Consider the following 27,667-nt stretch of genomic DNA (forward strand, 5'->3'; position numbering starts at 1 on the left):
TTATGTACTCAATCCTAGACTGTTCATAATATAATTTGCAATGGAGTACAATTTATTAAATTATTTAAATAAGAAATACATTGGAATAACTCCATTTAAATACTCCATCCTAAACTATATTTAAAAACTGGCGTGTTTCTTTGCTTTTCTGTGATTTCATGTGAAGCTGCTTTGGAATGATGAATAATTGTAAAAAGCGCTCTATAAATAAATAAAAATACATAATTGAGAAAACCTAAGCGAGTTAGCATTCACTGGCTTTGTGCAGCAGGACTATTGCCAGCCATACACTTCATTAAGACCTAATAATAAACAGGTTTATATGACGTGCTATTAAAGGTTCAGTAAGACAAGGTGAAAATCTCATTATTGGAATGAGTCTTTAATGGAATTTTTTATTGAAATGGATTGTTAGCCCTTGTTCTGCATTCACTCCAACTTGAACGAACCGGCGACAATGAATCAGTACTGTGCACATTCGGTGCCAGCATCATTCTGGCTGAGTGCTTTAGTAAATGCGATGAGATGGTTTATTGTTGCCGTTTGGAGTTCTGGTCATTCGGCGCAATAGATATAATCTGCAATGCAATAGACGAAAAACTGAGTAACTGTAATAGGGTTCAGGAAAAGCACTTTACTGTCAATGACTGACTTGGGCACAGGGACGGCTTGTGCAGAAATGTGGTCTTTCATTGATTCCAAACATTAAGCAGGACATTAACTTTTTCAATTCTTCCCCTGGAGGACCACTGTCCCATATGAGTTTAACTCCAGTCTTAATTAAAAACAAAGTAGATTTAGGGTAATTCTAAAGACTGTATCTTTGCCATAGGTCAAGTGTGTTGGAGCTTAAGTCCCAAGAGCTAAATTTAAGATTATTTTATTAATAATTACAGGATGATTAGCATAGTATTTGCAATTAAATTATTTGAAAATTCATTGTTTGTGTAAATGAACATATTTAAATATTTATAAATGAATAAAATTATCAATTTTTTGATAGGCTGATACCAAATATGTGACCCTGTCTGTGAAATCCATGCTTAAGTTTCATAATCTATTTATTAAAGAATGCATTAAAGTTTGATTTCACATGACCTTACAAAAGACATCAATATTAAAGACATCAAGGTTATATTTTCACACCATGTTCTTTACATTAAATAGAAAGATTTTATAAACAAAACAGTAAATCACAAAGCAATGACTTTAGCTGGATATTCACAGACTGGGTCACATATAATAATTAATTGAATGTCAGCTTAGTAAGTGCCCTACGGCGAAACATTGACAGTGTTAAATTATGACTTCACACCTTTCATTTTTATGTTGCAGATATTTTCTATAAGGGTAGAGAAAGATAGATCAGAGTAGAAATGTACATTTGTTTTTTATTTGATTTATTACATTATTTCATTTATTTTATTATTCACTTTTATTCTTATTTTTATTATTCTTTTTATTATCTAGTTATTCTACATTACTTTCCCAACGTGGTTTAATCTTATCTTGGCGCTGCGTTGTCTATTAATGCTGAAATGAGTCTCCAATGGTTTCCATTTCAAGTTTTTTATTAACGCCAGAATGTTGTGAAACAGCAAAATTCCACTGTCTGTGTTTGGTATAACACCTGCTAAATCTGCTTCTAGTCAGACAAAGTCAGTCAGACTTAGACCATAGAGAATGCAACTGAGATTATTCAATATATTATCTATATTACATTAACATTACTTCGTCTCCTGCCTGCTGTCTTTCCCTTCATCTCTGTATCTACCATGTGGTTTAAAGTATTAACTCAGTTAAGACCACATATTTAGTGATTTCCGTAATTTCCTGATAGGGAGAGATCCATTGAACTCTAATTATAAAAGATTTGCAAGCCATATCCATAGTTGGATCTATTTATAGTTGTTAAAAAGCAGTCTATCTTTACAAATGTCCCTGCTTATCAGGATTTTGAATGGCAAGTGCAGTATTGAAAGGCCTTTTCAACTTGCTGTATCCGTCAAGCTGAGAAGATGACCACTGGAGTCTTTAGTATGAAACCAGCATTTCTTTCCCCTACAGTGAGCTCACTCTCACCTTTCTTCCAGTTTGAGTTATTATTGATCTTTTTTTGGCTAAGGAAATCGAGCGAGCATAGAAAGTTGTGGCGAATATGGCCCTCGCTTCTCCTCCTCATACTGTATGCCTGGCCATAATACAACAGCTGATATGCACGAATTCTCCTAATGAAAGCATGCCCCGCAATTCTTGATAATGCCGGCAGAAATATATTGCAAATATTCTTGCTCTGCTCTTTTACGACATATTATTTATACAGTCTGTGCTCCTGCATAGCTCAGTGGTAGAGCAGCACAAAAGGTCATGGGTTTGAACCGAGGGACCACACATAGTGATGAAACACGTATACCTTGTAATGCACTATAAAGTCATGTGTCCTGAATGTAAGATTTTGTATTTAAGACTATACAGAAGAATATTGTCCAATGCAGTGGCGGCCGGCAGAGGCGCCATGCCCATTCAAACTGAGGGGGCACGTGCCCCCTTGTTTTTTTTTTTTTGAGACAAATTTTGCATGCAACCTCAAAATCATTTGTCTTTTAATCTGTTTAATATGCACAATATTATCAATCCTGTGCTGCATTTTTGTCACTTTTCGGAGATTTTCGCGTTTTGATTGTGTTTACATGACTTTATTTTGCCGGCAGGCAGCTGAGCATGCTCACGGGCTCCTTGCTGTTGCATTTTGCTATCTGAGGAATTAAAACGTGTAAGAAACTCTCACAACATTTCCAAACCCCAGTATGGTAATGTGCAGTTAACCTCCTCTGTGTAGAAAATTTATGGTTTAAAATGTGACCATCTCGACGTTATATTAGTACATTTCTTGATTCATGTTGGTACAACGCCAAAGTTCGACAGAGTTCATGGGGACGCGGAATCGCGGAATCACACATGCTCACATATAAGGTAAAATTTGATGCAATAATGCGTTCCTCTAATAATTTTATCTACACATTTTTAAAATCATTATTGAACATTATGTCGTGTGTGTGGTTCCTTTTTTCAAAATATGTGTTCTGCGCATTAAGAGATTCTGTGTGCATCACGTGTCTTGTCAAAATAAGTGCCTGCTGCAGATGCGTCTAAAGAGTTTATGATAAAAGAGACGCTTGCGTTTGCCAGATACTCACATATGCGTAATCAGAGTTTGGTGTTAAGAGAGTGTCTTGCGTGTATTTTGTGAACGTGAGTGTCTCTTTTATCATAAACGGTTTTGACGCGTGTGCATCAGGCACTCATTTTGACAAAACACGTGATGCACATGGTTTACATGATGCAACAAACACATATTTTGAAAACGCAATGACAATCCGAACACTTATTTTGAATAAGCGCCCTTTGGATGAGCAGTCACGAGACGCCACTGGTCCAATGGCAAAAGAGTTTGGGACTTTTGAGATATGAAGAGAACAGATGCAAGACCCTCTGGGTGCTTCTGATATGTTTTCTTGTAAATGCGTTAAACGTCTGTGTACACGAGTCTAATAAACTATACTTTGCACGTCTGTGCGTTCGACCGTGCACGTACATTCGCGTACACGGCCTTAAATTGATCTAATGTCATATGTAGATTGCAGCCTCTCCTGTTCTGTTGACTTGGGACCAGGAGTCTGAATGGCATTTGGGAGCTCTGAATCCCCTCATGCCAGACAGATGGGGATTTAATGGAGTGTGCTGCTTCTGCAGAATCTCAAGCAGATGTGCAAGATTCAGTGCATATATTTGGAGTGTTTAAGAAAGATGTGACATGGATCCTCACCAGAGGCACTTCTGTTTTAATAAAAGCTCATGTGGAGTTGAAAGGTCCTGTGCAGAGAGATTTCAAGACCGTTTTTTAAACTGAAGCTGTCATATATTGTTTTTTCCCTGTGCCACATAAGCAGATAACCTTGTCTTGCATACCTAGACTGAATGGACAACTGTCTTCTTTACACTGCAACTTATTTTGCCCAAATACTGCCAATTGGACGGCAATATGTGTCTGACTATTGATTGGCCACAGTTTGGGTTATTTTTACGTATTGTTTAGGGGGGATAGTTCACCCAAAAATGAAAATAATGATATCATCCACACCCTCAGGAAAAACAAATACTATGGAGGTCAATGGGTACTGTCAACCATGTGCTTACCATCATTTATCAAAATATCTTCTTTTGTATTTAACAGAAACTCTCAAGGATTTAAATCAACTTGAGGGTGAGCAAAAGATGACAGAATTTTCATTTTTGAGTAAACTATCTCTTTAAACATTGGCAATGCAGTCTTAACTAAAGAAAACACCAGATTTTTTTGTGATCAGAATATTCACTTTCGGGTATAATTTATGACAGAACGAGTAAATTTTGGGCTTGGCACGAAAAAAAGGACATAGTTTCTGAAGCAAAGCCTTATTTTCAAATGTCACGTCCATCTCAAATCAAACTGCCGTCTCTTGAAACTGTCACACATGCAATGTATTGTAGGAAAATGTCGTCATTGCAAAATATATTTTGCATTCTTACAGTTTGACAGTCCTCTGATGAACACTCTACACTGCATGCACAATTCACCCAGGTGCACATTTTAAAAACTAGTTGTGCTTGCGAGTGTTGACATTTTGAAGGTTTCTGAACTGTTGAACCACAGATCTCTTTATCCCGTGGAAGAACATTTTGAAACCTGAAAGGGGTACCAAACAGGCTATGTGCCAAACTCCGTACCTACAAAGACAAAGAGACAGATTTCATACACTACATAAAGTGCCCATATTATGAAAAACTCACTTTTTCTGGGTTTTGGGGTGTTATTTTGTGTGCTCCCACATGCAAATCCATCCATGCTGTTTTGAGTGAGATACAGGTTTCTGAATGTCCTCTGCCTTGAGTCTCAGATTCCGCGAGTTCAAACTCAGCTCCGTTGTTACGTACCGTAACTAGCCGTTTCGTCACATTCAGCTTGAATTTTCCTCCCACCACCCCACTCGCAGGTCTCCACCCACTAGGGAGCTAGAGAGAGCACAGAGCAGTCAGTCACTTCGCTGATACCCTGCTGTTATCATGTCTCACTGAAATAACAGCGCTATTTGAATATTATGGATTATACTCCCGCCTACTTTTAAAAACAAAGTTTTAACGCGTGGTTATTGGAACCCGGAGTAATCTTATGTACAGTGTGTTACGACGCAAATAGTCATCAGATTGTAGGCGATAAGACTTTCATGCGAAATCTGATGTAAACAACAGACTATGTATCTATATTTCATGGATTATACGCATTTGTGGACAAAAATGGTCATTGGATGTATTTTATTGGACTTTCATGGATCATTCACACATCTGAAACAGACTGGATTAGATTCGCGATCGTTGTATCAACACAAAAGGTAAGAAGTCACGTTATATTTTGCATGTTGTCATTTTCTGTCACAAAATACTACATTTATGATGCTAGAGCATCTGTATCTCAAAATAGAGATGATACATTGATGCTAATCCCGTAAATCCGTAGGCTATATAGATATTTTGCAGGCTAGATAGTTTACAGCGTGGTTTCGAAAGTTAAAAAAAATATTTAACTGCTTTATTTTACAATTCTACAAAAACTAAGTAATAGTGCTTTGCCAAACTAAAAGTTTCTTGCCAAACTAACAGAGACCGGGCCTTACCGCCCCGGCTTTTCTGACGAGGCTAACCCCCGAGCCTCTTATAACTTTACGGTCCGGACCTCCCGCTAGCTTCTAGCAATTAGCATGCGGTCCACAAGCAGTATACATCCCCCGCTGGGTCTTCATTTCTGTAATTTGCAAAAATAATGCGTTTGAAAATGTTTTATAACGGGAATATGTTAGCATTGTCCAGGGAAAACGAGTGTATTGTTGAGACTGCTACATCACAATTGACTCTGGAATCATTGTGTGTCATGAGATTCTTCTCCTGGAGTGTACTTATTAGTGATACTTTTCTGCTTGATTTGTCTGTTGGCAACATAAACCGTTAATAATAATAATATATAAAATAATAACACAGTATGGTCTGTACTGCTCACGATATCACTATGCACGCGCACATTACGTTATCAAAGGAGCAGCAGCTCATAAATATGTAATGACTAGCTCAAAACGGCACAATCTGAAATGCACTGAAACAGAGACTACTAGAGATGGGTAACAATCTTTTCCTACAAACTATTTCGAGCAAACAACTTTGAAACATGCTTTATGGAACTCATACACCTATTTAACTTGTGAAAAAGCAGTCATAAGATGGGCACTTTAATGAGAAATTGAACAGGTGTTCCTAATAATACTTTAGGTGAGTGTATATGACTTTTTGCTGTGAAAATGCGGGAATTATGAAATCATGCAAGCCCCGCATTTTTTGCTGATTTTCTATTGAATCATGCGATCGCATTATCACGTTTTTTCTGGAGGGACTGGTATACAATCAAAATAAGTTTTTGCTTTACGTTTTAATAAATGGAATTAAGTATTGAATCAAGGACATAATAACACGTCCAATGCAGCTCAGTCATTTGAAAAAAATAAATGCAACTAAAGGTTTTATTTCACGGTTTTTAGCCACACTACCGTCTGACAGTTTTATTGATCCTCTAAAGCCTTGTGCTTAAAAAGGGCATCAATTTATTTCTCCAAATTGCTTTAAGATTATTTAAGATATCATAAAATAAAACACCTGAGGATCTGTGCACTGCCTGACCGTTTGGGCAGAACTTTCATAGAAAGATACTTAAAAAGTACAAAGTGAACTGACACTGTGACAAGCGAAGAGAAAGACAGATTAGGTCTAGCAGCTCAATGGGAAAAGTAGCTGTGCAGCTTTCTATCTTTTGCACTGTAACGCAAGGATTTAGCTGATAGGAAGTAGCCAGTAAAAGCCTGCCGGTCATAAAACTTCCTTAGTTAATTGGCTCAGTGTAGACAGCGGATGGACTTCCGAGACTGCAACCTTCTGCCGTTGGATTTTTTTCTCGGAGGCAGCCTGTCCGGTAATGTGCAGTGAGGGATACAGCTTGCGTGTGTCCTTGGTCAAGGATACCTTTAAGTTTCATTTGGGAGTAGATGGAAATAATCACTTCCAGATTCTTGCGTTAGGCTATAAGGCTTAGTGATGCTTCTCCAGCGGACACTGTGATTAATGAGGTGAAAGGTGATACCAATTCTAGTCATCCAAAAGAACTTCCAGGGGCTTCTCCGATGGAGATCGTCAGCCTGTAAATGCACGCTTGTGTTTTATCCTGTCATAGTGATATATTAAAATTAATTTAAAGAAGCAAACTGTTTCCACTTTAGAACAATGAAAAGATCGAAGGCGGGGTGATTGTCCAGTCGTGTGCACAATGAGAGACATTTTCATAAAGATTTACATGCGCTGAATGGTCGCCAAACAATGCCGCATCACTCCCTCTCCCGTACTTCTTTCATCTCTGTCTTTTTTATTGGACTCTGATGAGACTCCCACTCCAGCTGCTAGTTCATGAATAACATTTATTTGTGATTGTGCATAGTGATAATCCATTACAGATGCTGTGGCCTGTTAATTTAGTTCCTTTCAGCTTATATGTTAATAAGTGCAACAGAGAAGCTGAGGTGACTTTATTTTGTTGTTTTCGTTCTTTTATAGTTTGGGTTCACAGAGAGAGAGAGAGAGAGAGAGAGAGAGAGAGAGAGAGAGAGAGAGAGAGAGAGAGACTCTAAATGTGATGAATATGTTGGAAGTTGAAGAAACAAATCACCTGAATAAAGGTAAGTTAGTGATGGATCAAAAGATACAATCAAACACTGTTCTCTACAGAATCGTCATATTTTTATGTGCAAAGCTGAAAGTGTATGTAATTACTGCACCATAGTGCTGGTAGAAAATAACATTGTGGTGGTCTTTCATTTTGTAAAAAAATATAGAGCAATGTTGAAAGCATCACAGAGCCACAGCATTTATATTTATGATGTCAACCTTAAAATGGCCTGTGTACAGTAGTTGTCTGTAACTTAGTGTAACAAGACAGGATATCAATTTAACACAAAGAGAAGTTTGTTGCTCTGATCTTAAGCTTGAAATATAAAATCTGGTACAGTAGTTATTTCATATCAATTTTAAATAGCAATATCCTCAATTTTAACAAGCATGTTTAAGTGTCTGTCATGCGCTGTTTTAGAGGAGCTAATCTTTTATATTCTCTTATAAATAGTTTGAACAGATAAAAAGAAAAAGTAAACTTTAAATCTGAACAATAGCTGTTTCAACCTCAGTGATGTTTGAAACAGCATATCCAAAATGTAATACATCTTGTTTTTTATCATTCCCATCTTTCTTTTACATGAGAAATGTGTACACAAAATTAAAAACAAAACAATTTTCAGAACTAAATGTCTTCCTTCAGGCATCAGTCGGTATTTAATGTGACCTCTTTTGGCACTAAACACATCTTGAGGTTTTTTTGAGGAGACTGAAGTCATTTATTTAGAATTAAAAAGGAGGATTTCATTTCATTTCATTTAGGTTAAAGAGATCCTGCTATTGCTAAAGTAGAAGGGAGGTTACCCTACTTGACACTTCAGCTTATACTTTTAAACTGTTTTAAATACACATTTCCTATTTTTTTTTTTTTTTGGGTTGTATTCTAATAAAAAAGACTAATAAATAATTATTGAAATTATAAATAAAGACATGCCAAGCATAAAAAAAACATGACGTGATTGTGAGTAGATGATGTACACTGTCACTAGGAGGACTGCCCCAGTGATATAAGATATCCTTTAAAAAGGTCGTAATATGTATGATTAGATTTGGTACCTTTGAGATACCTACCCACCTCAAACAGTTGGGGTGCATATTTTGACCATTTTTTCTGACGGTGTACAAAAGTTTAATTTTTTAGTGAATTAGCCCATGCAGTCTACTGTAGCTTTGGTGCAAAAAAGTAGAAACCTGTCATGTGAAAAAGGTCAATGTCATGCTAAATAGACCCATGAGCATTTAGCGACAGTCAATTTATGCTAAAAGCTATTTTATGTCTCTAGACGCTGACAATCAATATGACAAATGAAGGGCTGGAATCCACTTTGCTAACTCTATCAAAAGTTTACATGTAATTAATCCTCTGAGCATAAATCTTTTGGACTTGGGGCGAAAGTTTTAATTTTTTAAAGTTAAAAGTTTTCAGAGAGTGTTGAACTCATTATTCTTAAAAGATGAAATTCGTGTAGTTTGTACAAGCTAGTGGCCCAGCCGACCTGTGTGCATGAATGAGAGCCAGAAGTAGAGGATATAAAACTGAGATGGGGTGCTCCATTTTGGTACTTTGTATTTGATCATTAAGATGTCCACAACCCATTCATTAATGATAAAGGAGCATTGGCCCGCATTCAATCCTTATTTGTATCCGACTTTCCACTAAAAGAATCAATGGGTTGAGCTGTTGGTGGCCAACTTTTCTTTTCACAAAGGTTTCATCATGGCAGTGTATTAATTAACTTATAATGGCTTGGATTACTCAACTGCTTTTTCCTATTTTCAAACCATTGTTGCTTCGGTTTAGGGTTAGAGTTGGTGCGGAGATACGTGAGAATGCCACGGAAAAATTAGCAAAAAATTCCGTGACAGAATTTATATGAAATTAGTGAGATCAGGATGGTTCATAACTCTAACACTAGGGGAATTATCTCAAAAATCAAATAGCCACTTTGTGTGACGACTTCTTCTATAGTCAACTTCGTGTATTTTTGTATTTTTTGTATTAACTTAAATTAAACAGTATAAACTGCAAGCATTCGTTTTCATAATGCATTTCAAACCCATTTTAAGGCAAACTCTTAGAAATTTTGATCTTAAATTAAATATTGTTTTAAACTGAAATTTTTAAAAAGTATATACAGTATGTGATGCAAGCTACATAATAAGTTACTTAGTTAAAAAGGAAGAGTAATTCCCAGCCAGAATCGTGAATTGTACAAAAGCATGATTATTCAGAAAAAGCAGGAAAGCCCCTATAAGTTAAAGGAATATTCCATTTTCTTAAAAGAAAAATCTAGATAATTTACTCACCACCATGTCATCCAAAATGTTGATGTCTTTCTTTCCTCAGTCCAGAAGAAACCATGCTCCCTGCGGAAAACATTGCAGGATTTTTCCAACCTTAATGGACCTTAATGGACACCAACAATTAACACTTAACTCAACACGTAACAGTTTTTTTCAACGGTGTTTCAAAGGACTATAAACAATCCCAAACGAGGCATAAGAGTCTTATCTAGCAAAACGATTTGTCATTTTTGACAAGAAAAATAAAAAATATGCACTTTTAAACCACAACTTTTCGTCTAGGTCCGGTCCAGCGCGACCTAACGTAAATGCGTAGTGACGTAGGGAGATCACGTGTTACATATAAAACGCATATTTGCGGACCATTGTAAACAATAAACTGACATACAACAACGTAGGAACGGTCCTCTTTCAACACACATGTAAACACTGGGGCGGAGTTTCGTGTTCGTCCTCTGTGACCTCTTGATGTCATGACGTATTGCGTGGGGTCACCTGGCGCATCACGACCAGATCTAGATGAGAAGTTGTGCTTTAAAAGTGTATATTTGTTATTTTTATTGTCAAAAAGGACAATCGTTTTGCTAGATAAGACCCTTATGCCTCGTTTGGGATTGTTTAGTCCTTTGAAACTCTTTTGAAAAAAACTGTTACGTGTTAAGTGTTAATTGTTGTTGTCTATTAAAGTCCATTAAAATGAGAAAAATCCTGCAATGTTTTCCTCAAAAAACATAATTTCTTCTCGACTGAACAAAGAAAGACATCAACATTTTGGATGACATGGTGGTGAGTAAATTAGCAGAATTTTTCTTTTAAGAAAATGGAATATTCCTTTAAGGTCACGGGGCGAAAGCAAATCCTATAAAAAAATGTATTCATAAGAATTATGAATTAGACACCTTGTAAAATGCGTAGCCTACACTGTAAAAAATTCTGTAGAAATTACAGTATTACTGGCTATTACTGGCAACTAGCTGCCAGTAACTTACTGTAGATTTTACAGTTATGTTATTTACTGGCAACAGTTTGTTCAAAGTTAAATGAACATGAAGCATTTTCAGTCTTTATCTTCTACAGTAAGTTACTGGCAACCAGCTGCATAATTACAGCAAATTTTTTACGAATTGTCATGAGATACTATATCAGGGGAAAAGTAATTTAATACAATAATTTATGCATTAACACTGCCCAGCAACTCTTTCCACAACACTTTTACAATATTTTTATTAGCCTATTTTATACCTGTCTGTGCCAGGTTCGTTTTTCATTGCAGAAATGCATAATTACTTTCTGTCAATCAGGATTAAACCGACTGAGATAATAATCTGACGTCACGAAGCAATTTATACTTCCTTGGAGTGGTCCAACAAGTTTCTTGTGGTGTAGTTTACAATGCAGTATTTTTTACTCATTCGGTCGATTGCGGTGTTTTATTTGCGCGTGCCGTCTGCGGAGGAGTTGAATAGCAGCTATTGGAGCAAAATAAGAGCTAACCTACTTACTATATAAAGACAAACTGGAACTGAAGGAAATCTTTTAGCACTTTAGTCAGCACGCGCTGCATGGCACACGGCACAACAGCCTGCCTGCTGTTTCTGTTTCATCTACCATTATCGGATGCTTATAAAAACTTATTAGCGTACATAATTTTTTAAAGTACATGATAATTGCTAATAAGTACCGCTTTGATCTCTCGACCGGCATTTTCAAAGGGCCAGGCTTTGAGCGTAGCATACTCTGTGGGAAATAGACCAAAGGAGAGTCGAGATAAGTTGTAGGCTCTCCTGGATGTATAAATAGCAACTGCCAAATAACAGAGCCAGTTGGGTGGTTCACAATAATAGCTTCTTTACGAAATTAAACGAACATTTCATTGTCCGGTTCACTAGACATCGCTTACATTCACATATCACAGGTGCTTACAAAGGAGTGCTCCGCGTGTCCGCCAGTTTCCGCACTGACGTGCTTCAATGCTCTCAGAAATATAAAACTAACGCGAATGTGTATATCGAAAACCGCGACCTCTAGCTTTACTACGTAATTGTTTATTATTCCCAAACCACGCGTCAATGAATAACATCGGGCTCGGCTTTACAAGAAAGGACGGATCAAAAGAGTTCATCACGCCCCCCTGTTCTCGCCGAGCACAGCGCAGGTGACAGAAGGCGGCAAGTTGGACCTGATGGACGCGCGATGCTGTTCCGTTCATCACTGAGATATATCCCGCCTAAGTGCATCTTCCTTTGGGAAAGAGTCTGATTTGGGAATAGCCCTTCATTTGGAGTCGGTCATGTATGCTTGGGAAGAATCGCTGTGAGACATCATGAATCCCTTCAGATATCCTCCAAACACTTTGCTGGAATTAACCATCATTATTCTTCTCATTCACAACTCCAGGCTGGAAACCGAAGGTAAAACTCTTTGTTATCTTTCATTATCTTGGTAATGTCATTTAGATAGATGGCGTTTTCTTATTTTTAAGTTCACATTAACTGTCATTTTGATCTCTTTCATAAGGGCTTTCCATTATTTTAATGAAGCCTTATTCGAGGTAGCTGTTTATTTAATTTTCAGATCCTCGTAAATTTATAAAGCATGAATTCGCACTGGATAAGATGTCCTCGTTTATACGTTTCTTCTCTATTTATCATAACGCTGTTTGCTGCCAGTGTTCAAGACAATATTTCAGTGTTTTGTATGTTATCCTCGCGCACAGCTCTCTCTCAGAAGAAAGCGCTCGTGTCAGACTTCTGAGGAACTTTTGACTCTTCTCGCAGTACACTCTGTTCCTTGTCATCCCAATATCTCACTGGTTTAACTACAGACTCTTTCAAACTTAACATAACTTTTAACGCAATAACAAAACGTGAACTCTCTGTCACAGTGACGGATGCTGTTTTTTGTCAACGCTCACCACGTTTCGTTTTGGACGAAGTTTTATAAGGCGTGATGTATCGCAATCGTTGGCCTGTTGAGCTTGAAATGGTGGACTGATTAACTCAGGTGGCTTTAATACGCACATGCACTAAATTAAATTGCGTCCCAGCCAGTGCGCACTGCGGTCTTTGGAAAGGGTTGTCAATCGTAGGCTACATGTTTTGAATAAGTTATACTCGTCGTACTAAGTGCAAGGTTTGGCAGCGAAAGACGAGCCGGTTTTAAGGAGCAGCCTACTATGTAAACGTTAAGGTAAACATTTTGAGAAGGCGTGACACGTAAGCACGCGTAATAAATAAATATTTTTATCTGAAAAGTCCGTATTTTTATTTGCATTATTTCTAATGTGTTTTAGGTTGTGTGTAACTGAGTATTATATAAATTGTTTGTTCATCTAATTTTTTTCATTAAATTGTAACATTATAGAGGTTATTAACCTCTTTTTATTTACTTTATTATTTATTTAGTTTTAATTGTAATATAGTAGTTTTACTTTGAAAGTTCATGATGGGATGCTAACTCCCATTTCTGTTTTTTGTGTGTGTGATGTTATTTGCATGTAAAATAACATTACGAAATATCTTTTTAATTTCGTGTTCAATGTTTTTAACATTAGTGTTTTTAAATCTTATCCGATCAAAGCCCATGAAGCTTCAATACTCGTAAAAATATAATAAAAACAAATATTTTTTACAATCTGCAAAAAATAACTGATGCAGCTACTTATTATACTTTTATAATCTGTAAAAAAAAAATTGCAATTATTTGTGCTTTTATCAGGGGCGTCTGAACACTTAAACATAAGTAGTGTACAGTTTTCTTCGAGGATATTTAATGCATTTTGTCAATTTAAAAATTTTCTCATATGAACTTGGTTTTTTAAATGGAGCTGTGTGAGGTCACCCCGTACACACAAATATAGGGTTACAAGAGCTAGAAGCTGTCAGAAAGAAGTGAATTATGGTGGATCAAGCAAACAAAGCATGGGAAAGAAATCTAATGCCGGAGACTTAAATGAGAAATAAATGAAATGCACATCTAACCAGCATGTAGAACCTTCTTCTACCTTTTAACTCCTATTGTATTTGAATGCAAAAAATTACATAGTATTTACATACAATTACAGTACGTGTGTTAGAGTCTCTTTTCCTTGTGGCATAGGATTTTGGTTATGTTTGCTCAAAGACATAATATTTCAAATAGATTTACAGTCCAAAATCTGTTCAGGATTTGTCAAAATCTCAGTGATATATTAGCATTTGACCAGATGCTTGATTGATTTCTCATCGAGAGCTGGATTCATTGCGTATCTGACGCTGCACTTTTAAGTGGCAATGTCAAAGACCTGAGATGTAGACAGCAGGTTGAATACAAATTAAGTGGTGCAGGCACTCTGTTGTTCATTAGTTGTACATCAAGGATCAGTTATGACTTAATCAACTTTAACAGGTCGGCACCCACAGTCCCTCACTCTATTAAACTACTACTTATAGCAAAGCTATACTTTGCCTCGGGGCATGCTTGCATTTCTCGATTTTGAAGTGTTCAGGTAATGGCCTGGCCCGTTGTGGAACCATAAACAGATGAACATTGTTTTGTGCCTCTCATTTCTACTGAGATAATGTGAGACAGGAGCGACAGCCGCTCATTTCACTGTGACGGGCTTTAACAAATGAACACCTGGCACCATGGACAGGGGCCCAGGCTCCGTTTTTGTACCTTCACTGAATTGTGTTGCCGCATGCCGATATTATCAATCTGTTATGGCCTTGTTTTCACTTATATGTTTCTTATTTTATATCTGGGACACAATGTTTTTCTATTTCTTTGTGTGGGATTTCTCTAGATCTGTTTACACATGGCACACAGATATTTTTTTAAAACATATGCAACTGTGTACAAGAGTGATACAGTTTCAGCAAGTGGCACTGTTTGAAAAAATATATAAGATTTACAGGAAAAAACGACGTTATTACTAATTCCTTTCTAAATCTTATTTTATAAATAATACAAGGATTGGCATGAAACGGCTCTTTTATTTCTTTTTTTTTTGTTGAAAAAATAATATAAAACTAAAAATTATTCTGGTTACACTTTAGGGTCCAATTCTCACTATTGGGAAAGTATTAACTAGTTTTGGTTCAATATGCTCCTACTGTAATTACTGCTTATTAATACTTAGTAAAATAGTTAAGTTTAAGTATTGGTAGGAATGGGGTTGGATTAAGGTTGTAGAATAAGACATTAATATGTGCTTTAAGTTCTAACAGCCAATATGTCATTGATATTAAAGCTAATAGTAATAACCAACCAGTTAATTTGACTTTAACCATTATTTTTATTAACTCCCCAAAGTATATAAAGTGAGAAGGATACATAAAAACCTGCATTTCAACAGTAGACTTTACATTTTGATGTTTGTGTGTGTGTGTGTGTGTGTGTGTGTGTGTGTGTGTGTGTGTGTGTGTGTGTGTGTGTGTGTGTGTGTGTGTGTGTGTGTGTGTATATTTGTTCTTCACTCTATAAAATCGTATTAAGTTTAATTACATCAGAATTAACTGTAATTAAATTTAATTAAACTAATCACTTAGAAACTACTTATACTCAACACTGATCAGAATATCCTGTACTTTCCAAAGTATATCCGCATACATTTGCCAACATTGTCAGGGTATATTTTTAGATGTGTTACCCAATGTAATTTTGTGTTCACATTTTATTTACTCTTTTATTTACTCCTTTGTGCTGTATCTGTGTTTATGGGGAGGTGTGATGTAATGGCATAACAAGTGTTTTGATCATTTTGTTCTTAGAAATGATCTCAATTTTTGTGACGAATACTCGTTTTTTTTGTAAAATGTAGATTTTGTAACATCTGTAGAGGATGATTATAGGACTATTTTATGTTTATTATATGATTTGAGACACAAAAAATCCACAATAATAAATCAAAAACCTATCAGTCTCTCCTACAGAAAATGGTATCATCAGAACTGGTTGGTCAGTATCTCATTCCATTACCAGTATGGTTGCCTGGCAACATTGCCTTAAAAAGCCTTATGCCATTGTCATGTTCAGCTCTCTTTCCAGATGTTAGTGTCACACATGAGTTTGTACCCATCTCTAATATGAATCACCCATAAAGCCACAAGCTTCAATAATTCTAGTGCACATATGTGGAAGAAATTCCATGGTTGTCCAATTTTGTTAACTTATTGGTTTGCTTTTTGGCATCATTTGTTGCGCATTGCTTCCTTATCAGTGCACATTTGTTGTGAATGTGCTCATTGTTTGTATTGTGTTTAGTTTCGAAGTAGATCGCCGTTTCGTGCTGCTTGTTAATTTGTTCCCATTTCAGTCTTGATCCCTTGAGCGCAAACATGTCACCAGGATGTTTGTGTTCATTTGAACCCAGAAGCCATTGGTGAAAAATTCCTTGTTGAATATGAGAAAGATGTTTTGTGATGCTGATGATTAAGAATGTTTGTGAATCTGGTTATTTTAAGATGTTTGTCAAATGTTTGTACACAACTAGGAACTTCAAATAAGGGTTATTGCTTTTTAATTGATAAGACACTTTTTACTGATGCCTAGGTGGAGTTCTCAAGCTGTTATGGCTCACAATTTGTTTTTGTTTTTAAGTAAAAAATACTGATCCCAAAATGACGCCCAAAACCTAATTTAAGCAGTCAATTTTTAATATAAAAAAAATCATTTATTTTCTACCAAGGCGAGTTGATTATTAAAAATGTATAGAATTTGTATAAAAGAAATGTGCTTTAGTCTATTTAAAATATATTTTTAAATTCATTCGATTTTATTCCACTTTCCTATTAATATAGTAGACTATATAACTTGTTAAAACTAACTTACTTAACTCACACTAAAGATTAAACTATTGTTTTTGTATTTAGTACACTTTAAATCAATCATTTTGAAAAAAAAGTTTTTTGTTTGTTTTTTGATTACATAATGTACAATGCTTTATAGGATGTATAGCACCCTCACTAAAGACATTTTGGGCACAGTTTTAAACTTTTGCCTTTTTGTCTGATTTAAAATTGTTTTTTGCTTCAAATCAAAGTTTGCAGTCCTCACAGCTTTATGCCTTTAAACTCTGCAGTATTGTATTAAATCTTTATAGAATGTAAGAAAACTTTTAGCAAACAAGACGGCTTAAGACTTTGTTTTTACTCGATTAATAAATCATTATTTTAACTGATTGGCATCTATTAGGACCATAACCAGCGAATATGTAAACAAAAGTTCTGAGTAATTCTAGTATTCACAGCACTAATCTTTCCAATAGTTTAAATGGGTGCAGATAAATCTGTTTTACAATCCCTGCGTGCCACTTCTGCAGTGTGTTTCATCTGTAAATGTGTTGAGTGGGATGTATTTATCTTCCTCTTAAATGTGCCCCTGGATTTTACAGTGTAAATAATTGCATTCCCAGACAGGGAATATGTGTTTTTCCAGTTTAAAGGTCTCTGCAATAAAGCTCAAATGCCACAAGCGGAGAAATCCGATAGATGTGTCAGAAACATGAAGTAGCCTTCTGTGGTTCTTCTGGCTTTCAGTACACCTTTCAAAGTTTTCCCCTGACCTTTGTGAAGAAGCTTGTTTCTTTTGGTTTAATCTTAAAGTGTGACATGTTCAGTAATGCAGTTAAACAGATTTTCGGTTAGGAGACTGAAACAAGCCAGGCCTCACTGGACGTGTCAGTATGGTTACTGGAATTTGGGATGAAAGCGAGGTGAGGAATTTGTAGTTTAGTTTACTTTTATCCCTTTTATCCCTCTCACTGAGCATCTGACTGAAATGTTGTAAAGGAATAGTTCACATAAAAGTACAAACTTTGTACAGTCTTTATTTTATACACTCTTTATTATGTACTTGCACTCTTTTATATAAGCTCACTCTCCATTATACGCTCGCTCTTTGTTCATGTACTCACTCTCCATTACATAGTGACTCTTTATTACAGTACTCACTCTCCATTATATTCTGATTTCTCACTCTTTATTACTGTACTCACTCTCCATTATATTCTCACTCTTTATTACGGTACTCACTATCCTTTACATACTCACTCTTTATTACGGTACTCACTCTTTATTACGGTACTCACTCTCCATTATATACTCACTCTTTATTATGGTACTCACTCTCCATTACATACTCACTCTTTATTACCGTACTCACTCTCAATTATATCATCGCTCTTTATTACTGTACTCACTCTCCATTATATTCTCACTCTTTATTATGGTACTCACTCTCCATTACATACTCTTTATTACGGTACTCACTCTCAATTATATCATCACTCTTTATTACAGTACTCACTCTCCATTATATTCTCACTTTTTATTACGGTACTCACTCTCCATTATATTCTCACTTTTTATTACGGTACTCACTCTCCATTACATACTCACTCTTTATTACGGTACTCACTCTCCATTACATACTTTTTATTACTGTACTCACTCTCCATTATATTCCCACTCTTTATTACGGTACTCACTCTCCATTACATACTCACTCTTAATTACATTACTCACTCTCCAATACGTACTTTTTATTACTGTACTCACTCTCCATTATATTCCCACTCTTTATTACGGTACTCACTCTCCATTATATTCTCACTCTTTATTACAGTACTCACAATCCTTTACATTCTCGCTCTTTATTACGATACTCACTCTCCATTATATACTCACTCTTTATTACGATACTCACTCTCCATTATATACTAACTCTTTATTACGATACTCACTCTCCATTACATACTCACTCTTTATTACGATACTCACTCTCCATTATATACTCACTCTTTATTACTATACTCACTCTCCATTATATACTAACTCTTTATTACGATACTCACTCTCCATTACATACTCACTCTTTATTACAATACTTACTCTCCATTACATACTCACTCTTTATTATGATACTCACTCTCATTACATACTCACTCTTTATTACAGTACTTACTCTCCATTATTTACTCACTCTTTATTATGGTACTCACTCTCCATTATATACTCACTCTTTGTTACGGTTCTTACTCTCCATACTCTTTATTACACCCATGTAAAACTAAAATGATTTAGTGCAACGGGTTTCCATGCAATTTTCAAGTATAGTCAATTAATTTGGGTTAAAAGTGATATACACTTACTTTCCACTATATACTCACTCCAATTGTTCCTTCTTAACAAATTAAGATTTGGAATATAATGCATAGTCACATGGACTGCTTTTATGTTTTAAATGTAACATTTTAAATTTAACAGCTCATGGTTACTGCTGTTGCATAGAAAAAAATCTTTCACAGAAGAGTCATTTCTGAATCCTTGAGTAAATGCTGACAGAATTTCTATACTACTCCTTTATGGTAATCCTTTGTGCATTAAAAGCTTGTATCATGTAGCAATAAAACCTAATCAGTCTGTCAGCCAAAGGTTGTCATGACATTGTAATTGATTACGCATTAAAAATACCAAATAATGGTGGCAGTCTTGAGCACCATTTGGGCAAAGCATGCCAAAATGTTTATTTGCAATTAGTTATTAGTATATACTCAGACTTGACACAAAGTACACACAAAATACACAGTTTTCCATATTACCTGAGTTTTTACATGAAACAGTCACATTTTTGTTGTGAAAGGGACTATTTTGTTGTTTGAAAAAAAGTTAGTGTTGAAGTACACTGTAAAGGCTTAACATAATTACAACCTGACACTTTTTAATATTGATTTATGTTGTCTGTTTAATGTGTGTTACTTGAATATTTGTTTTGGTTGCATATCTATTTTTGAATGTTGACAGATAGACTAAATAGATTTTTAAACTGACGTCAGAAGGCTGTTCCACTTCATAGCATCCATTAAGCCTGCAGCCAGGCAATGAAAACATTTTTATTGTAATTGGTTAAGTTTCCTGTTCTTTTCTTGGTTCATTTATCTGGCATTTGGCCACTTCATCAGCTTTGAGTCGTAAATTACTGTGATGTGGATTAAATTTGCATTGGCTGTCCATTATACAACCAAATAATCTTGTTCTGGACTGGAGTCGTTAAAAAGTTTGTAGCCATTAATTATTTTAAAAATATATAAAAGTTTGTTAGAGGAAGTTGATTTGTTTGTTGTTGATTTGTTGCTGTGCTCTGACGTGTATTGTTTGGGAATTGTAATTTTTGCTGAAAAACTGCATTTTTATAAACATTTAATAAAATATAGATTTATATTTAATCAATCAAGCTGATTAAAGAGACCCAATTTCATTGCTAAAAAACAACGTTATTTTGTGTATTTGGTATAAAACAATGTGTTTGCGTGGTTTATGGTTAAAAAACACATTATTTTCCACATACCGTACATTTTTGTAGCTACAAATTTCACTCTCTTCCTGAAACGCATGGATTTGAAAAGCCAGCTAATCTGTATGTTGTGATTGGTCTGAATACGGCTTACATCAGCCAGAAATGTGACGCTCCTTACCATGTTTGAAAGATTCAGTGTTAACTTACAGGCTGTGAGTTCGAAGCGGGATGAATTATTGTTAATGTCGGTCTTGTCTACATTACCAATCCCAGGAAGTCAACTGTTGACTACAATCCGTGAGTTTGTTGTAGTCCAAGAAAAGAGATTTACGTTGGAGACGATAACTCGCATCATTGTTTACCTTGGGGTTTGTACCTTTTGCATATCATTAACATGTACTAATACACACTTACACACCAAAGGAAATTTAAAAACGTGAATCGGACAATAGGTGCTGTTTAAAATGAAAAATTTAAGTGCAACAAGCATTTTTTACGGTGTAAAATATATTGAGAATTTAAAGCAAGCAGTTCAGACTAGGTCTTGGAAGAATAAGGCATTTTTGACATCACTAAGATCTAAATGTCTTGGAGACTTTGTTTGGCAACTCTGAGGAGAGTTTAAGAGATGTTCAAGAGGTGAGATAAGAGAAACACTTAATCTTACTTGTGTCTACACCAGGGGTCACCACAATGGATTAAACAAGAAAATCTGAAGGGCTACTTTTTTGATATAGTTTACTCCTCAAAAGTTTTTAGTTTTTCTTGTTGATTTTATCTTATTTTACTTCTTGATATTTATTATTGTTATAAAAGAAAGATTGGCTTCTTGTATAAAAGAAGCCAAGCTAATATATAAAATATGTAATAAATAAATATTAAAATTTAGGCTATTAATAGAATGTACTTTGGCGACAACTCACAGACTCTGTGCAGGCACTGTGTTGGAGACCACTTGTCTACACTTAAAAAAAATGGTGAAAAATGTCACTGGGGCGGTACCCTTTCAAAAAGTAGAACTTTGTACCTAAAGAGTTCATATTAGCACCTTAAAGGTACATATTGGTACCATACATATATACCCAAATTGTACATATAGGGCCTTTTTTAAAAGGCGCCTGCCCCACAAAATTTTTTGACTATTTTTTGACAGTGTATATGCAACTGAGAAATGAAAGAGATCACAGTTGTGATTTTTATGGGGGCTGGAAAAGATGGGAATTTGGAAACTGGGTTAAAACTGGATTTAACTTAACTGACAGAAGGGAGTCTGTGAAACAGATTTAAATGACAAACAAAAGTGTAAAAGCAGTCATTTTTTAGTCCAAAAATAAACAGCAAACTAATTACGAAAGCTAAAACTGGTTATTAAGATACCGGATGTGGCTTTTTTATTTCCCAGTCTTTCTGTTATTGCTTTAAAACAACATAAAATACTGTTCAGAGCAGTTGTTTTTTATTATTAGCATGTGGCTTGATCCATGTGTTCTTGACCTAAGACTGTATTGTACAGTATGGCAATGATGACTATACTTAAAAGTTATTCCTTTGTTGATTTTGTGTGTTTGTGCTTTAAAAAAATGTTGCACTTTTCCAAATAATAAAAATGAATGTCACAGCTAAAAATATACTTGTGAAATGGGAACAGTAGATGTCTGCCTCGGGGAAAGAGGCATTTACAGTATTTCAAACTTACGATGTTCCCTTATGCTGCGTTCAGACCAGCCGTGGTAAAGGCGTCAAGTGCAAGTGATTTCATTGTTAAGTCAAATGTAAAGATGCATTTATGCGCATCTGGTGGCACGAATGTGGCAAAACGCTCAATTTGCGACATTCGCGTGTGAATGGCGCGAATTGAAAAATTTGAACATTGCCAGAAAATCAGGAGCTTTCTGTCGTAGTAATGTGATTACAGGAAGCGAGCGGAGTCGCAGAAGCCTCTCCCATGACGCAAATTTCTGCGTGAATGTCTCGATGACTAGAATTTCACGTGCGAATGAAGCAAGTAAACTTAAAATGTTCAAGCGGCAAACTATTTATTTATTCGATTTTTTTGGTCAACAAAAAAATTCCATTTGCATCTTTTTGCACATGAAAACATAAAAACTTATAAGTACATACATACAGTTATGCAATACACATACAAAATCATTCAAAAGAAAAAGTTTTTTCTATTCCATTACACTTTTATTGACCAAAACATGTAGGCTGAAGCAAAAGCTTATTATGCCTATACCCTTAACTATACACAAACACTAATTAAACAGCACTAATTATCATTAATTATACACAAGTTTAGCTGTATACAAATCTACCAAATCATAGAATTTTAATGTTTTTAACTTAATAAACAAAGGATTCGTTGGAGTATTATATGAAGAAAGTGTAATTATTCTGATAACCTTTTTTTTGTAGTAGAAAAATTGGAGTAGTTCTAACTTTATATGTATTCCCCCAGATTTCTATTCCATGTGTTAAATATGGAGTGACGAGAGAACTGTAATATACATAATGCAATTTTATTTAAAATATATTGCAATTTATATAAAATTGCAATTATTTTTGATATTTTCTTTTGAACATTTTGTATATGGTATTTCCATGTCATTTTATGATTTATAATCACCCCTAAAAACATAATGTAATTAACTCTTTCTAACAAATGAAATTCAATTTTAATTTTAATATAATTTTCTACACTCTAAAAAAACAAACGGTGCTATATAGCACCAAAACAATTGCTTTGGATCGTAACGATAGAAGAACCATTTTAGTGCCATATAGCACCGGTGAAGAACCAGTGAAGCACCAGTGAAGCACCAGTGAAGCACCAGTGTAGAACCATATAGGGGCCATATAGCACCACATATGGTTCTACATAGCACTATATGGTTCTACACAGGTGCTTCACTGGTGCTTCACTGGTGCTTCACTGGTTCTTCACCGGTGCTATATGGCACTAAAAATGGTTCTTCTATTGTTACGATCCAAAGCAACTGTTTTGGTGCTATATAGCACCGTTTGTTTTTTAGAGTGTATCAATTTATTATTAAATATCATGAATTTTGTTTTAGATAAATTCAAAGATAATTTATTTAAGTCAAACCAACTCTTTAATTTGTACAGTTCACTCTCCACTACTAGACTTGGTAATTGCGAATTTGACGCGTCAAACGCACCTGATGTGAACCCATGGTTAAAATTTCATGTGCACACGGTAAACATACAGTACAGTACTGTGAAACTGGCTATTTTTTCAGACTTTAAGTCGCTCTAGAGTATAAGTCGCATCAGTTAAAAATGTGTTTTATAGAGGAGAAAATGTATATAAGTCGCAATGGACTACACATCGCATTTATTTAGAATTTTTTTCACAAAATCCAAGCCGAAGAACAGACATTTAATCTGGAAAGGCAAGTTATTCAACTATACAATAATACACATAGCAGCAGGCTGAATAAATGTCTGTATGTTAACGTAATACAAACAGTTATTTGCATGATATACATAATAGCATACTGAACATACCTGGAAGGCTGAATAGGAATGAACAGAACAAGCCAACGGGCATCAAGTTCATCATTAAATTTATTAAAATTACATAAATACAGGAGAAGCATATTTCGTGGCTGTAGACGGTAATGTTGTCTCTTTAATTATTAATTTATACTGATTTACAAGTCGCGCCTGACTAGAAGCCGCAGGACCAGCCAAACTATGAAAAAGTGTGACTTATAGTCCGGAAAATACGGTAATCATATCAAATAATCGTATATTTTAAATCATCATTTGCTAACCCAAAAATAACACACTTTACAGAAAATGTGACAAATAGACACAAACCAAAACAACATTATTCTTGTATATATGGCTGTCAGGAACAAGATCATGTTTCATTGTGATAAAGCTATGCATTGTAGGCGGCTACCCCTGGCCACAATTTATCAAATTCACTTGGTAGTTGTGATTGGTTTTAGTGGAAGCAGATAAGAAAAAACACAAGCGAGATTTATTATGCAAAATGAAGCTGTTAAAGAGAGTTATTTTTATTGCAAAGAAGTGGTGACTTAATGCAGATTGTTCTCCTTTTATACCCTAATGCCTCTCTTTATCATGTCAGAAGCAAAGCAGACTGCGAGAAGGCTATCTAACTACACGTCATATTTTCCAACAATAAAATATAGTGTATTGTTGGCACACACTGTGTTTGAGCTCTCATTTTGTTTACTCCAGCCACGCGCTAATTAGTTTAAATCATTCGATCTGAGTTTGTTCTCATTGAATGACTTTCATCAATTTAAACATAGCCCTGATGGAAGCACAAAGTACTGCAGTAATATAAAGAGCTTTTCATCGATGTCCATGTTGTACTCAGAGATATACCATATGTCTTTCTCATCTTCTGCCCTTCTGCCAACAGCATCCTTGATGGCTAGCAGGGCATTGATGGAGGGATGCCCCCTTGGCCAGTTCCCTTGTGGAAACTTGAGTGTATGTTTACCCCAAGTGCTTCAGTGTAATGGGCACCAGGACTGCAAGAACGGCGCGGATGAGGAACACTGTGGTGAGTCCAGATGATATATTTCTGCCAGTTTATTGATAACAGTCCCAGATTGATGGGTCTGCTCTCAGTTATAAACCAATTTAGCTGTTTTAAATGGCTAGAAAATAAAAGGTTTGGATTTAAAATAGAGAAGTGTGAATGTCTGCAACACTGATGTAATCTGCAGTCTAATACAAAGACGTTTCTTTCTGAAGGAGACAACAGTGGATGGGCGGACATCTTTGATCGCACTATTAAGAAGACAGAACCACAGGACCTTCCCAAGGATTGTTGTACGTCTTGATCTACTTACCTTTGGAAAAGAAAACACATAAATTTGCTTACGTTAGGTTAGTGGAGGGCTTTTCAGAAGTGGAATGAAAAGAGTTAGTCCAAAACGGTGATACAGCTCACTTTTAGACGTTTCTGACCTGGTCAGGAATTTGTACGTATTTTATGAGCTGGCGTATGAAGTGAATCATACAGGATGTACTATTGTTAGAAAACAACTAAAATGATACCCCACCCCTAATTCTGTATCCAAACCCAATTTCATCGGGTGAAAACAAAGTGTACAAAATCATAAAAATATGATTTTTTACAAAATAGCCACCTTGTAAAATACCATAGATATATACACTAGATGTCGCCTAGGGGCTCTGAGCATGCGTCAAAACCGCCACCATTTTAGAACAGGGGTCTTGTCATAGGAAGTATCTATGTAAAGCTGTATCTCCGCCTGTACTTCGAATTCATGAACGATGCCGGACTTTTGTGCTGCGCATGGATGTTAGGGATACTAGCACTATGCATTTCAGTTAGAAAAAGTACATTTTCATAAAATCAAAACTTTTATTTTTTTCTGGACTAAATGCTAAATACATGTCTGACTGTTGAAACGAACCAAAAGAAAACCAAGAAAATGACGATTTATGGTGATTTTATTTCCATTACACTATTGCCTACAATGACGCTGATGCAGGATTCCCCTGTTTCAAGATGGCGCTCTATTTGACGCATTCGATCCAATGAACTGCCGTAGCCAAGGCGACATCCAGTGTACATATCTATGGTAAAATACATACGTGTTGGTTTTTCCATTTATTTATTTATTGCTTATGGCTGACTTAATTTCTTGTATTTAAGGCCATAGTCTCAGGTCCGTACTTTATTTTATATTGCATATTTGTATGTAAGAAAGTGAGATTTGAGAACTAGGGAACTTCCTCTCACCCCCTAAACAATATTTCATCAGATCCCCATATTTAGAGCCACCGCTGTCTGCTGTAATGCAGCATAAATCTCAGTTTTTGACAATGTAGAACACCTGGTTGGGAATTTATTTGCTTTTGGGAAAGTCAATTTGCCTTGAAATGCTTTTTACATCAAGCATAATTCAGCACTGTCTACTTCGATCATGTGTAGTTCTGCATTTCGTAACTAGTCAAGAAACTTGAAATAAACTTTAAATTTAAGTTGAATACAACAATGAATTTTTACAGTGTAAAATATTTAGAAAATTTTAAGCGAGCAGTTCAGACTATTAGGGTCTTGAAATCATTTGTTAAAGCATTTTTGACATTGTTAAGATCGAAATGTCTTGGAGACTTTGTTTGGCAACCCCCGAGGAGAATTTAAGAGAGGCTTAAGAGGAGAGACAGGAGATTACTGTTTTGGTCGGGACACTTAAGCAAAACAATTAATCATACTTGTGTCTAAACTGTCAGAAAAAATGGTCAAAAAATGCTCATCCGCAAATTCAAAATATGTGTCGTGTGTTGCTTGTGTTTTCAAAATATGTGTTTGTTGCGTGATGTGAACCATGTGCATCACGTGTTTTGTCAAAATAAGTGCCTGCTGCATAGGTTTATCATAAACCCTTTCGGCACTTATTTTACAACTTACAACTTAGCAAGTAACAACAAAATATCCTATTCTTAGAATTACAGTGCTTATCTAATCAAAGTAATGTACCCGATGAGATCTAGTATAAATAACACCAAATTTGCTGTTGTTGCCGCAAAAAAGAAGACAAAGTGAAAAGGGAGGCAGCAAAGTTGGGATGCATAACGATTAATTGCGATTTATAGCAGAATAAAAGTTTTTGTTTAAATCATATATGTGTGTGAATTGTGTATAATAATTATGTATATATAAGGGGCCAGTCACACCAAAAGCGCTTTAAACGCTTGCAAACGCAAGGCGCAACGTACTGCCTTTTTTTAAAAAAAGAGCAGTGCAACGCGGCTTTTCATATTGCTAAGCAACCACCGAGTCAGCTGTCTTGTCAATCAAATATTGAAGCGTGAGCGCTCTTTTGCTGTTAACTGTCGTATTAGCAGAAACTTTAAAAAGAGGGCGCTTTCTCTGACCTTGTTTGAGTGTGAGAGGTGCACAAACACGCAGGAGAGAGTGAGCGAGTGGAGTCCGGTTCTTCAAAGCAACTGTAAACTTCCCTCACCACAACGTAAGGCCCGCCTCTCCCCTCATTCGATTGGACAATGGAAAGACACGAATGACGTCGGGTGCTTCTCCGCTCTCAACGCTCCTTCAAAAACGCGTGTGCAGCAGGCGGCAAAAAAACCGCAAGGCGCTCGGTGCGCATAAACAGCGCGCAGACGCGCCCTGCCCATAGAATATCATTCAAAAAAGGCGCCTGCAACTGCCAGAAACGCTTTTGGTGTGACTGGCCCCTAAATATGCACACATGCATGTATAATTTTAAGAATTTTTTTTATATATTAA

At 35.8% G+C, this 27,667-nt stretch overlaps 1 protein-coding gene across 6 annotated transcripts in view; it reads left to right on the forward strand.

Annotated features, from left to right (window-relative positions):
• rxfp2a (relaxin family peptide receptor 2a) overlaps positions 1 to 27,667 on the forward strand; it is a 102,049-nt gene that overhangs the window by 35,414 nt on the left and 38,968 nt on the right. For 3 of the 6 annotated variants that reach the window (XM_073874396.1, XM_073874397.1, XM_073874395.1), the window contains exons 5-6: positions 24,800 to 24,943; positions 25,138 to 25,215. In XM_073874396.1, coding sequence (XP_073730497.1) covers positions 24,808 to 24,943; positions 25,138 to 25,215 — 214 coding nt within the window. In that variant the 5' untranslated portion in view covers positions 24,800 to 24,807. Of the gene's footprint in view, positions 1 to 7,759; positions 7,809 to 11,497; positions 12,516 to 13,160; positions 13,294 to 24,799; positions 24,944 to 25,137; positions 25,216 to 27,667 lie in introns of those variants that run through there. The other 3 variants (XM_073874394.1, XM_055208140.2, XM_055208141.2) reach the window with 3 other exon arrangements.

This window comes from Misgurnus anguillicaudatus, chromosome 12 (assembly GCF_027580225.2).
Source record: "Misgurnus anguillicaudatus chromosome 12, ASM2758022v2, whole genome shotgun sequence".
Taxonomy (NCBI): domain Eukaryota; kingdom Metazoa; phylum Chordata; class Actinopteri; order Cypriniformes; family Cobitidae; genus Misgurnus; species Misgurnus anguillicaudatus.